General features: G+C 35.7%; 1 protein-coding gene across 4 annotated transcripts in view; it reads left to right on the top strand.

The window, feature by feature from the left end:
• GXYLT1 (glucoside xylosyltransferase 1) overlaps positions 1-13,942 on the top strand; it is a 67,667-nt gene extending 53,725 nt beyond the window's left edge. For 3 of the 4 annotated variants that reach the window (XM_017946407.3, XM_021922189.2, XM_021922188.2), the window contains one exon: positions 7,779-13,942. In XM_017946407.3, the coding sequence (XP_017801896.2) occupies positions 7,779-7,940 (162 nt within the window). In that variant the 3' untranslated portion in view covers positions 7,941-13,942. The remainder of the gene's footprint in view (positions 1-7,778) is intronic. The other variant, XR_002515617.2, reaches the window with a different exon arrangement.

Here is a 13,942-nt window from a genome sequence, read left to right as displayed (position 1 = left end):
TCAGAAATGTTCCATTCATACCATTGTCTCCACCCCTAAACCAACTTACTAAAAATGGCTTAGGATTTGTTTTCAGTCCTTCCTCTTCCTCTCCTCTGCTCCCAGACAAGGGTGTGTACTCAATACTGTATTCATAAGTTACTTGGATTAGTTCTTTTTTTCTGATCTTACAGTGTGATTATTTTATTCATTTGAAATACAGTTGGATTCATTTGTTTCCGTATGCTTTCAGTTTTAGTTTTTTTTCCACTATCTTTGTTGATAATAATTGCATTTTTTGATAGGGGGATATTAATACACTTCACAAAGTCAGAATTACATAAGAGTTTACTCTCATGTAACCTGTTATCTTAGCCCTTTCATCCTAACTGCCCCCTACCTCTATAGGGTACCAATTTCATTGTTTTCTGGTTTATCCTTCCTGTGTTTTTAATAAGATGAGCAGATGTGTGTATGTTTTGTAATTTCCATTTTTTTACACAAAAGGTAGTTTAGTGTATATCTTCCTTCATTCTTTGCTTTCTATACTTAAAATATTCTGGAGATATTTCTCTCTCTCTTTTTTTTTTTTTTAAAAAAAAAAACAACTGTATGGTACTGTATTTTATGTATGTACCAGAGTTTATTCAACCATTCTCTATGTTTGGACATTTTGGTAGTTTCCAGTAGCTTGAATTATAAATAATGCAGCAATGTACAGTTAGCTGTGTCATATATATATTTGTATTGTTGGAAGGTAAGTCTTCATGGTAAATTCCTGGAAGTGGGATTATTGGATTGAAATTATTACTTGTGTTCCTCCGTAGGGATTGTTTGTATTCCTGCCAATGATTTATGAGACAGTCTGTTCCCCACATCCTCATCAACAGAGTATAGTATTAGGCTTTTAAAATTTTGTCATTCTGATGGGTGAGAAATTGAATCTTAGTGTAGTTTTAATTTGCATTTCTCTTTTGAGTGAAGTTTAATCTTTTTATATATTTATGAACTATTTTTATATCTGGGGGTAAATTTTCTTTTAAATGTTTCACCTATACTTCTATAGGTTTTTAAAAAATAACTAATGAAACATAATTTATATGCCGCAAAGTTCACCCATTTAAAAAATATAATTCAGTAGCTTTTAGCATGTTTGCAGAATTATACAACCATCATTATTACCATGAGGGCGTTTGGGCTTTGTCACCCTCTCCTTCCTTTAATTGTTAAAAGTTCTTTGTATGTTAGGAATATTAGTACTTTTCCTGTGATACATATTGTGAATATTTTTCTACCAATTTGACTTATTGTATTTGATGCCATTCAGTTTGTATAATATTTTTCATGTAATAAGTTTATCTTTTTTTTTTTTTTTTTTTTTTATTATTAACAACTGGGTCTTGCTCTGTCACCCAGGCTGGAGTGCAGTGGTACAGTCATGACTCATTGTAACCTCTACCCCCTGGACTCAAGCGATCCTCCCACCTCAGCCTCCTAAGTAGCTGGCACTATAGGCACGTGCCACCACACTCAGCTAACTTAAGTATTTTTTATGGAGATGGGGATGTTGCTGTGTTTCTCTGGCTGGTCTTGAATTACTGGGGTTAAGCAATCTGCCAGCATCAGCCTCCATAGTGGCTGAGATTACAGGCATGTATCACCCAGGCTGGCATGCAGTAGTGCGATCACAGCTTACTGCAGCCTCGACCTTCTGGGTTCAGTTGATTCTCTCACCTCACCCTCCCGAATATCTGGGACTATAGGTGCATGTCACCAGGCTTGGCTAATTTTTGTATTTTTTGTAGAGATGAGGTTTTGCCATGTTGGCTCAGGCTAGTCTTGAATTCCTGGGCTCAAGCAATCCTCCTACCTTGGCCTCCCAAAGTGCTGGGTTTACTGGGATAACTCACCACACCTAGCCTAACACCCTTTTTTTTTTTTTTTTTTGTTTAAAGTCGTTATCAGAAAGCTTTTTCCAATCTACACTTGGGTTACAGAACAGGTTATAGAATAATTCCTCCATATACTGTTTCATTTATTACATTCAGACCTTTGCTCTGTTTGGAATTTACTCTTTTGTATTGGGTGAGGAATGGATACTATTTGACTTTTTTCTAAATGGCTATCCTTTTGTCTCAACACCATTTACTTAAAAAATCTATCTTTGGCTGGGTGCACTGGCTCATATCTGTAATCCTAGCACTTTGGGAGGCCAAGGTGGGCAAGCTCAGGAATTCAAGACCAGCTCAGGCAACTCCTTCAGCCCAGCAGTTTGAGACCAGCCTGGGCAACATAGTGAGACTTTGTCTCTAAAAAACAAAATAAAATAAAAGGCTGTCTTTAACCAAAAGATTTGAGATACTGACATTATCATAAATCCCATTTGTAATTTCTGACTTTTCTGTTTTGTTCCATTGGTCCGTTCATTTGTACACTAATAACACACTATTTTAATTATAAAGGCGCTTTGCTATGTTTTAATATCTGATGGGGCTACTCCCTCTTTATAGCCTGTTTTTTTCAGTGTTTTCTTAGCTATTGTATATTTATTTTTCCATAAGTATCAAATCCATTAAAAAATTAAATCTTGTTGGTATTTTTAGGCTGGGCACAGTGGCTCACGCCTGTAATCCCAGCACTTTCGGAGACTGAGGTGGGCGGATCACCTGAGGTCAGGAGTTGGAGACCAGCCTGGCTGCCAAAGTGGTGAAACCCCGTCTCTACTAAAAATACAAAAATTAGCCGGGCATCGTGGCACATGCCTGTAATCCTAGCTACTCGGGAGGCTGAGGCAGGAGAATTGCTTGAATCTGGTGGGTGGAGGTTTCAGTGAGCCGAGATCGCTCCATTGCACCATAGCCTGGACAAGAAGAGCGAAACTTTATCTCAAAAAAAAAAAAAAAAAAAATTGGTATTTTTATTGGGAGTGTATTAGCTTCATATATTAACTCAGGGACTGCTAACGTTTTGATGGTGTTGAGACATCCCAACTAAGAACAAGGGCTGTCTTTACATTTGTCTTTTAGGAATGTTTTATAGCAAGCCTGTCCAGCCTGTGGCCAATGGGCCGCATGCAGCCCAGGACAACTTTGAATGTGGCCCAACACAAGTTCGTGAAGTTTCTTAAAACATTATGACATTTATTTTGTGATTTTTTTTTTTCTTAGCTCATTATTGTTAGCGTTAGTGTATTTTATGTGTGGTCTAAGACAATTCTTCCAGTGTGGCCTAGGGAAGCCAAAAGATGGACACCCCTGTTTTACAGGTTTTTTCCTGTAGGTTTTGAATATAACTTAAGTTTATGCTTAAGTATTGTCTTTCTGTTGCTTTCGTAAATAAAGTTTTGTCTTTTAAGCATTTGCTTTAAAAGTTTGGAAAAAAATTACACTGCCCCTCTTTCCCCCATCCCCCAATTGTCTGTTTTCTCTTTTCTTCATGTTCTCATTAGTTACCTTTTATGTAATTAGGGTGGATTGATGGGGGACATGATTAATACTTCATATACCTCTCGATGGGTGCATGAACCAGATCTCTGTGAATGTTAAGGACCAAGACTTGGGGCAAATTCAGGGGAGGTTTGGATGTATGCTGTTACTTAACAAGTTGTATCACTATCTATGTTAGCTGTTTCACTGTTACTAAGGAAGAAGTATTAATACATGTGATCACACAACTCTCATTTAGATATGCTGTCTGTTCTGCTAGACTGTTTAATCTTACATGGGTGGAAACAAAGCAAATAATGGGAGTGCTACTTTGGTTTAAATGTGGGGGTCAGGAGAAAAGCCGATGACCCCTGTTTACTAGGTTCTCATTATTTGATAGTGTGAAATCCTCTGGTCTGTATAGCCTCATCGATAGCAGTGAGAATAAAAACACATAACTACAATCCATGGTGACAGAGATTGTTCTAGAACTGTGAAACAGAGTGTCTCAGTTTTGCCTTGAAGGGCCAGGGAATGCCTTCTTGAAGAGGAGGCTTTTGAAGTGGGCCCTGAAGAATAAGTAAGAGTTTGCCAGGTGGGTGGAGGCAGTCTGGGCTGAGAACTGCCTGAGAAAAAGGTTCAGAGGCTGTGAAAAGATCCACGGAGAGGTCAGGCATCCATCTGTTCAGTGTGACTGGAGTGATGGATGAAAGTCAGCAGGGGCCGAAATGAAGTGGATGTGGAGATGATACGCCACGTTAAGGTGATGATCTGCTGTGAAAAGGAATTAAAGTTTTCTCCCAGAAATCTGTTTCTTAAACTTGATGGTAGACAAAATGCTAGCAGCATTGTGGGCTACGGTTTTAGTGTATTATTAGCTAAGTTTCTGCTATAAATTTGACAGATGCAGCTTCTAAACAATCAGTTTGTCATGGTATGACTATACTCACTGATGAATTATAAAATTTAGTGTTGATGTTCATTTTAATGTAGCAGGCCTCGTATACCTTCAGAAATTAATACTGTATTTTAATAATGCTTTTTTATGGGTTGTCAGAAGGTGATAAAAATGAAGAAAAGTGCTTGTGGGGTTCTGAGACTTTGCAGGATAGAAGAGAAATGCATTCCTATAAAAATGAGATTCCTTTGTTTCCTTTGAGTATTAAAAAAATCTACTATTAGAGAATTAAATTTTCCTAGTTTTATTTGATCTTTTCTTTGGTTTATAAGTGTATACCTTTAAAAATCCGAGTAATAGTTTTAAGTTGATTAATTACACTTGATTTTTTGAAAAGAAATCTTATTTTTTAAAGGATTTCAGATGATTAATTATCTTTTGTGTTTGTTTTGGGTCTGTGTTAACTACAGCTTACATCTATTCATTTTTCAACTTAATGAAGTTAATCAGTCTTTTATGATGCTCCTGCTTAGTGTTTTTATATTTCCTTATCTGTAATTCAGTGAGAAGTGTAATTTTTAAAAGAATTGTGTTCAGAAAAGGATATTTATGCAAGTTTCAGACAGAGGCTTAGTCATAGCCATGGAATGCAGTGAACAGTATGAATGATAAAGGATGTGAACTATCTTTAAAGTGTGAATTCATGGCTATGTCTGCCAGCAAATCTGTTTTTATAGTCCATGCATATTTGTTAAATATTAGTTGTTGAGTGAATAAAAATATTGTTTAAAAATTGCAAATTCAAAATCAGAACAAAACATTTTATGGCTCTATAAGGTATTTTCTGCATCATGCATTTCATTCTGAATTATATTATATTTTATTTGCTTTACACCTTGTGTATGTTTGCATAACTATCTCTGCAAAGCAGTCTTGAATGTTTTCCTTCCCATAGTGCTGGCTTGCATATAGTTAACACTTAGGATTTGTTGGATTGAACTGCCATTCTCCTATATTTTCCAAAGATGTACTATTCTTTGAAAATACCTCAAATTGCCTAATTATGGTCATCACAGCCTCACTGTTTCCTGTTCTTCAACTGACAGTATAAAGCACGAGCTTCCTAAAAATTAATGTACTGGGTCCTCTGCCAGTGAAAAGAGGGAATGATTAACTGTACATGGAAAGGCTTCTCAGAGGAGCTGACATTTGAACTAAGTTGTAAGGATGATGAGTACCAGGCAGAGAAGAAAAGGTAAGGACAAGTCAGGCATATAGTATGAAAAAAGGTCTGGAGTCAGGTAAGGGCATGCGTGGCCTCTGGGAAAGGGACACCCAGATGTAGGTTATGTACTGCACAAATATGCAGGCACTGCAGATTATGTAAATGGCAGAATGCAGTGTCTTTAGACTATATTTATATAGGTGGAAATTTTGGAAATTTATCTTCTTCCTTAGATTCAAATTGCTTTTGTCATATGGGCAGAAAGAGGTCTAATGAGACACTGTTTTTATTTAAGAAAATATTCATCAAAGGGCTTTTTTTTCCCCCAGTGAAGAAGAAAATATTTTTTAACCACAAACATGGGGATTTAAATCACATGAAAACAAAGAAACTGAATCTCGAGTACTCCATACTCCTGGGAATCAATAGTCTTCCTCTATTCTTAAATGCTTTCATGGTGTTTTCATTTTATTATATAGTAAAAATAATGATCACAGTAGTTTGGGCTTCCCGTAATTTTCCGCCACTCAACTAGTTGTTCAAGTGTTTTTTGTACACATTGAACTATTTCTTGACAGTATCACTTGATGAAGTTTACCTTCTTCAGCCTGGCTACACTTTTAACCCAAACAAATTTGTGTATCTATTTACAGTACAGCACTTTCCCCAGATTTCCACCATTCACTGAGCTTCATCCTTCAACAGGATTTTTTAACTGAGTTGGCATGGTGTTGTTTGCTTAATGTTTGGATAAGTAGTGCTGTCTGGTGGTTAATTAAGTGCATGGACTTTTGGAGCTAGACTGCTGGGACAGAATCCTGGCTTAACCACTTACTGGATTTATAACTGTGAGAAAATCCTCTCTCCTTGTCTTAGTTGTTTCATTGTCAGATGGAGATAATATTACCTATATTGTAAAGTTATTGTGAGGCTTAAATGTGTTAATACATATACAACTCTTAGAATGGTGCCTGGCATGTAGGTAGCAAGTACTCTATGTGCTATTGTTATTTTCATGACATTGTTCCTGGCTAAGTTTCCCCGCCTCTTTTTAAAAATTTTATCTTCAAAACAATTTTAGACGTTTATCTGGAGTATGTGTGATTGATGTTTAAAAATCACTCCAAGGGTGATGGTTTTATGCAGTTAATACTTACTATTTTTCTTGCTCAAAAGATGTCAAAGTTTAGGATCTCTTTGCATCTTTACAGTGACAAAACCCATGTTTTAAACAAACATCCAAGTTCATCCTCTTCTCCATAGATTGACTGCAGCTTCCTGCAGACTCACTAATTGTGCTTGGGGTGATGCTTTCATTTCCTCTCCCTCAGCGTGCTAGTGAACCTTAGGGATAACCTGGGAGATTTCTGGTTCTGAATTTCCTTTGTGATTTTGCATTTTTCACCAACTTCAACTTCCATGTAAAATGTTCTACTTTTAAGCCCCATCCATCTTTCTAATTGAAAATATACCTAGTTGAAAATACTAAATCACAAAATACCTGGTTGAAGATACAAAGATTACACATTATTTCCACTTTAGTACCACAGCCTTTTCCAAAATATATTTCTTGATACTAGTATATTTTATAGTAAGAGAAGGACTCTAGCCAAAAATATATCTTGGGACAAACAGTCAAACAACACTCAACAGATTTATTTTCTGTTTTAGTTTTTAGACTTTTGCCTGTGCCAGTCTGAATCCCCATGAGGAGTGCCTAATATTTAGCGGTTTTCGAATGTGTTTATTGTTGGGATCTTTCTGTGCAGTTAGGGTTCTGTGGGAAGTGCTGAAGTGTGTTATCATCTTGCATTCCTCCTGCCATATGCCTCTACTTCATTTCCTTCAATTCCAGCCTCAGCAGTATTATTACCAGAGTGGTTTTTAAAAGGTGGGACGTGGGTGTGGTGTGTGGTCAAGCTCTTTTTTTAGCCAGTCTAGCTTTTATTAGTTTCGCCCAGAAACCTGTAGGGCTTTTGGTTGTCTTCTTAACCAGTATTTCAGAGTCTTCTCTGCCCTTGTGCACATTCTCCAGGATTCCCCCGGAGATTTACCATGGCTGTCTTTCTTTAATGGGAGATAATAGTTCTGTTTAATTTATTGAAAATATTTGTTAAACATCTAATTTCTGTGAGACGTTAAATGGAGATTGTTCGTATTAAACTGATTGAAGAAGTTTGGAAAATAATTGAATTTATATACGTACTTTTGCCTTTTAAATTTTTTATTTTTTAAAATTTTCTTTCTCTAGTGCTCTTTTGAAGATGACAACATCCGTTCCTTATTAAAACCTTTAGAACTGGAACTACAAAAAACAGTGCATACATACTGTGGAAAAATTTACAAAATATTTATCAAACAACTAGCAAAAAGTGTAAGAGATCGTTATGCCACATCACCAAAGGAAAAGTGATTCTTGGTGACTGCTAAATCAAATGAATGAAAACAACAAAGAATCAGAGGATAAGTGTGAAGGAATCGTCTTGGATGAAGTATTCAGGAAGGAATTATTCATCTCCAGAATAATTTTTTTTCCCTAAAGAAGTTAAATGAGCAGTATTTTCAGGTAATGAAGAATAAGTTAAAATCTTGGGCCTCAACAATGAAACATTTTTTATCTCTGATATTTTGTAATGTAACTATCATTCCAGTATTGATGAAAATATTATTGAATGGTTTTAACCTGCAGACTTCTGTTGACTCATACTCTCAAGAGTGGTAGGGGTGTGTAGATGGAGAAAATGTACCTCAAACAGTGCAAACACTCAGACTGTGAGTAGAGCAATAATTTTATGTCAGCACTAACCTCACTTTAAATGTGTGAGAAAAAAGTTTGTTTACAGGAGCAGAAACAGTTCTGTTTCTAAAGAAATGTGACGTAACTGATGTAACCATTGACAATCTATGTGTGCCTTTATACATTTCATCTCTGTTTTAAAATATTTTTATGACAATCATGTTTAAAATTATTTTTAGATTATAAGTAAGCTGCATGTTAAAAATTGAACTGTGTAAGGTAGAGGAAAAATACTGAAAACTTTGGGGTTTTAATCTGTGTGTGCGCATTTGTGTGAGAGCGAGCGAGCGAGCGAGAAATGTAGTGTTTCATTTTGTATGCATTAAACTGTCTTGCCAAAACTCAGATTTAAGATTGTTAAATAGATATTTGGGAATTTGTTTTAAATCACTTTAAATGAAAAACGTCAGCTTTACTGGGCATTCTGGAAGCAAAATGTATTATGCTGATGATAAAGTGAGAACCTTAAGAGTATACTCATATGATGGTGGAAAATGTGATGGACCAAAATACATAAGCTATATACTTTCTGTGAGTAGTAATTTTAGTTACAATGGAGTAGAAAAATGTGGTCCATTTAAACTTGTCTTCTACCTCATAATGGCCTTGCAAGATACTTTTGAAGAAGCAAATATCTAGAGCCTTACTTTAAGTGAGTTAAACAACTTAAGTGGATGATTTGGATTAAGATTGTTACATCCACCTATAGAAAATGTGGTTTTAATTGGGTTGATGTGCATATCTTCCTTTTTTGAGTGTCACTTAAGACAGTTAATTTTTTTTTAAATCTTGAGAAAAATATTGTTTCTTTGGCATTCTTGACCTGTTATCTAATATAAATATAGATTCTGAATACTTAGCATATACTATGCTGGGGCACATATCTTATTTTACCAACAGCATGATTATCTATATGGTTATCTTCTTTTTCTCTCTGATATTTTAATGCTCAAGTAGAAAATTGAAAATCATGAAGGAAAAATATCACCAGTGAAAATCGTGGCAGTTAGTTTTGTGAAGACACAGTGACCTCTGTGGAGACATGGAATGTGCAGAAAGAGATGGTTAGTACAGTTGTTCTGTCGTCTGCAGTTCAGTCAGGGGCAAATTGAGAGAGGAAAGTTTAAGCAAGGTGCATTAGAAGTTGATAACCAGCCCAGCATTCTTAGAACAGATGGGTTTAGAGAACACAAGTTGTAGTTCCTTGGCAGAATGCCGTGGTGGATATAAGAAACTGTGAAATTGAGCGTACTGAGTAGAAAATGAGAATACTAAAAATGTGAAGTTTGGAGGGTATGTATTAGATCTTTTCTAATGGTCCTCAAATAGATCATTGCCTGCCTGACTATATAAGATTCTTGTTGGGAGCTTAAGAGTAGATTCCTGAGCTAGGACTTTGGAGACTGTGGCATGCTGTATCTAGGATGGAGTCTGTAAAAAAGTTTCTAATGAAGAGATTTAAAAATTATACAAAACTAGAATAGTGCATTGATAACTCAACATCCAGATCTGACACTTACCACTATCTTACCATGTTTGCGTCGTCATTTTTTTCTTTGCTTAAGTATCTTAAAATCCCAGACATCGTGTTATTTCACTGCTGGGAACACTTTAAGTAGATACCATGATATCACACCTAACAAAAGCAGCAGCAGTCCTTCGGCTTCGTCTCATAGCCAAATTTCCCTGATTATCTCAAATATGCCATCTTCTAGTTGGTTTGTTAGAATCAGGGTACAGAATATAAGTCACATGATGATTTTGTTTTTAACTCACCTCAGACGACTTTGATGTTAGCTACTTTGGGAACCACTGGAAATTATTTTGCCAACTTGAAGTTAGGATACCACAATTCTTGGCACAGTTGGTAGATTATAAATGTGATTTTGAAATATTAGAGGAAGCATTTGGGGTTAATGACAAGATATGAATTTATATTAGTAAGTTCGATAAGATTTAATTTCCTCAGTGAACGGAGAATCTCAGCCCCGTGGGCTCTAGTTGATTGGGACTTGTATAGAGCGTGGTCACAGTTGAATCCAACTGGACTGTATGCTGTGGTCTCACTCATGGTGTGGATTATTTACACTGTCACACACTCTACATGGTGGATCAGTTGGAAGGTTCTTCGTCTGGTTTATTTAGACCTGACCTAATTGATCGTTTTACCATAAATTGAATTAATAGTGAAAGCTCTCTTTTAGGTACTGTTTCTACCTAAAATTAAAGGTATCACAAAATGTGTATAATAATTTTTAAATGAATTTTCTGAATTTATCTTTAGACAAGGTAATTCTTCTTTTGAATTCTAAAGAAATGCAGTTCTTGGAGTTGATGAGAGGTTGAATTATAGATGGACAACTTAGAGAATGTATTCCATTTTCATATAAATGGTCTTTCATAAAACATATATCTATGCAGTTTATATAAATTACATGATTTATTATTTGAGTCTATGTATTTTGACCTCAGAACTATCTCTGGGCTACAGTATTACCAAAGTGGGATGCCTTTAAAATGCAGTCAGACTTCATTTGTGTGAAGTAGAAAAGAACTTGGGAAACCTTTAAAAATATATATTGTGATTTACGCTTTAAGAAAGTGCATACTTTTTTCTAATGAAGAGTAGTTCATAATATATAAGGGTTTTAAGGCCGTGAAATAATAGTAGTGCTTACTCATTGCTCTCTCATCTTGCCTCCAGTCAGATGTTATTGGTATAGTGAAAAGAAGACCAGATTGTGAACTAGATCTGGATTCTCTTCTTAGTTACTCAGGCATGTTATTTAACCTTCTCTGTGCCTTAGGTTTTAAAGTACAATCAGTGTACCCTTCAAACCTCACAAGATGAGACTCAGAAGAGATAATGCATTTGGAAGCATTCTTTGTGGCTTATGTTAGGCCACACCAGTGTTACTTTTGAAGTTCTGTTTTGTTCTGTTGTTTTCTGTACAGAGCGTTCAGTTTACTCAGGCTGAATGTTTTCTGACATATATCTCCAGTATGAATTTGTTTATTTTATGTAAGGAAGAGTTTTTCAGGAAGAGAAAGTAGAGAAGAAAAGAATGATGTAACTAAATCAAAAAAGAAGGAAAAGAGAGGAAGTGAGAAAAGGGGTGAGGAAAGAGAAAGGAGTAAGAATGGGAATGGCAAAGGGCAGAGGAAGAGAAAAGATGGAATGCGTGTATGGAAAATTGAGAAGTAGAGATGGAGAGAAATGGTGTGGAAACTTACTTTTTGAGTTGTAGCCCTCATGCTACATCCGTTTGCTTGCCTAGGCTCTCTGGGGTCAGGAAAGGTGCTGACTTCCATGGAATGGGGCAGCAGGGCCTGCTGTATTTGGTTTGTTAGTACTAGAGTTGTCTCCCAATCACCCAACTTACTGATCATTTAGTCCCAATTCAACATTTTGTGTGTGTGTGTGTGTGTTTTATTTTAAAATTTTTATTATTTTTATGTTTTATTTTTTACTGGATCCCAGTTTGTGAGCTAGGACCTGTGGAAATACAAGTATCTTCCTTTTTAGCGTAATCGTTTTATCTATCCCAAGTGTTAGACTGCAAGACTAACTACATATTCCCCAGTGGAGGTTGGAAGTGGAGGGGACTGCTTCATTAGGTCTGAAGGTGGCCCAGGAATGTGTTGCAGCAGTTTTCCCAGATGATACTGATGAGAGGCCAGGTTTAGGAATCACTGCCCAACCTTGGATGGCAAATTAAACAATAAATTACACCAATTTATTCCTCAGTCAGGATACTTTCAGTTGAACCATTCTGAGTAGATATAAGAGGACAAAAGACAGCAGAAATACCTTAAAAGATATTATTCGTTGTCTTATTTTTCACATATTTGTATTTAATAAATACCTTAGCAGTAATCAGAACTTCTTTGAGATGTTTTTAGGAAGGCCACTGATTTGTTTCTTAAAATAATTTTTTTGGTTCCTTAGAGTAGAGAAGAAAAGTAGGGGTGCAGTATGTCTGGTGTGGGGCCAGTTACCCATTTATTAAATGCAGTTTCAAATGTCTTAAAACAATAATTGCCTTATTGCATTTTAATATTTAATAAAGTAGATTAAATAAAGATTTGTATTATAACAGTTATTCTTTTATACAATGCCAAAGCAACCCTTTTTTGCCTATTAAAGTCTGGCTAAACTGTTCTGATGTTGTTGTTTCTTAATTCATTAAACATGAAACTAGGTTTTACAAAATTATATAAACTTAAGACAGAAATCTAAAAATGGTACAAGAAAATTCTTTTTTAAAAAAAACAAATTAATATGTTATTCAAATATTTAGCAATTAAAGACTAATGAGAAAAACAGAATAGCATATTGGATGTAACAGTTTAAAATGGATTGCATATCAATGTCAGACTTTTAAATAGAAAATATTTATTATCACCTCATTTCTACCAGTAATTTCAAATGTTTAATGGGACTTTGAAAAAGATAAGAAAAAATAGAAATGAAAATTTCTCTCATCATTAATACTGTGAATACTATTTGGAAGGTCCCTGGTCAGACATTTAAATATCAAACTGAAGAACTGATTTGGAGCCTTTGATTATATTTAGTTTATATACAGAATCTGAATATTTACACACATAGCACACTATAGCAACCTCTTGTAAAAAATCGTGAAGATAATGCAGCAGTATAGTCTATTAAAAAGTAAATTGGCTGGGTGTGGTGGCTCATGCGTGTAATCCCAGCACTTTGGGAGGCCGAGGAAGGAGGATTGCTTGAGCCCAGGAGTTTGAGACCACCCTAGGTGACAAAGTGAGACCCCATCTCTACAAAAAAGTTAAAAAATTAAAAAATTATCCAGGTGTGGTGCCATGTGCCTGCGGTCCTAGCTACACGTTAAGGTGAGGCAGGAGGATTGCTTGAGTGCAAGAGTTTGAGGCTGCATGAGCCAAGATTGCACTGTTGCACTCCAGCCTGGGTGACAGAGTGAGACTCTGTCTCAAAAAATAAAGGAAATTGGCTTTGACTATGAAAAATAGCCATTTTCAACCTTTTTATAAAACTTCAGGGAATATTGGAATATTATTTTGTCAGGCAAAAATAATCCAGGGCTTGAGCATTGCTGTAGAATATGTTATCTGTTCAAAACTTAGCAGAGCACACATGCATCACATGCATTGTCATCGATATTTGAGAGCTCTACCAATGGTTTTTGATGGATGCTGTAACAGAAGGTCTATGAAGAGGATGGTGGTTTGCACCTATTCCTCAAGGCAGAAACTGGAAAAGGTTGCAGGTATTTCAGTTTTCCCAATCATTTTGCATAAATGTATTAATATTTTGAGTAGTAATAGTTCTAAAGCTGCAGGAAGGCATCATTGTATACTGTGATATGTAGAGAATACTACTCTTACACTGCTCTTTATCTTAAAATGTTTTGGTATACTGTGAACATTTTCCTCTATTTGGTGTATTTTGACAGTTTTTAAAGGAGAATATAAAATTACAGATTCTGGTCTAAACTAAGAATAATGGAAAGTTGCTTCATCCTGCCTTAGAGGAGTTTTCAGTTCATCCTCTTCTTGAGGAACGATGTGTTGCTGTTACTAAATAAACATTTACTCAATAAACATTTTATTTCCTTAAA

This window comes from Papio anubis, chromosome 9, assembly GCF_008728515.1.
Source record: "Papio anubis isolate 15944 chromosome 9, Panubis1.0, whole genome shotgun sequence".
NCBI lineage: Eukaryota > Metazoa > Chordata > Mammalia > Primates > Cercopithecidae > Papio > Papio anubis.
Note: the sequence above shows the minus strand (reverse complement) of the source record. Positions and strands in the feature narration are given on the sequence as shown.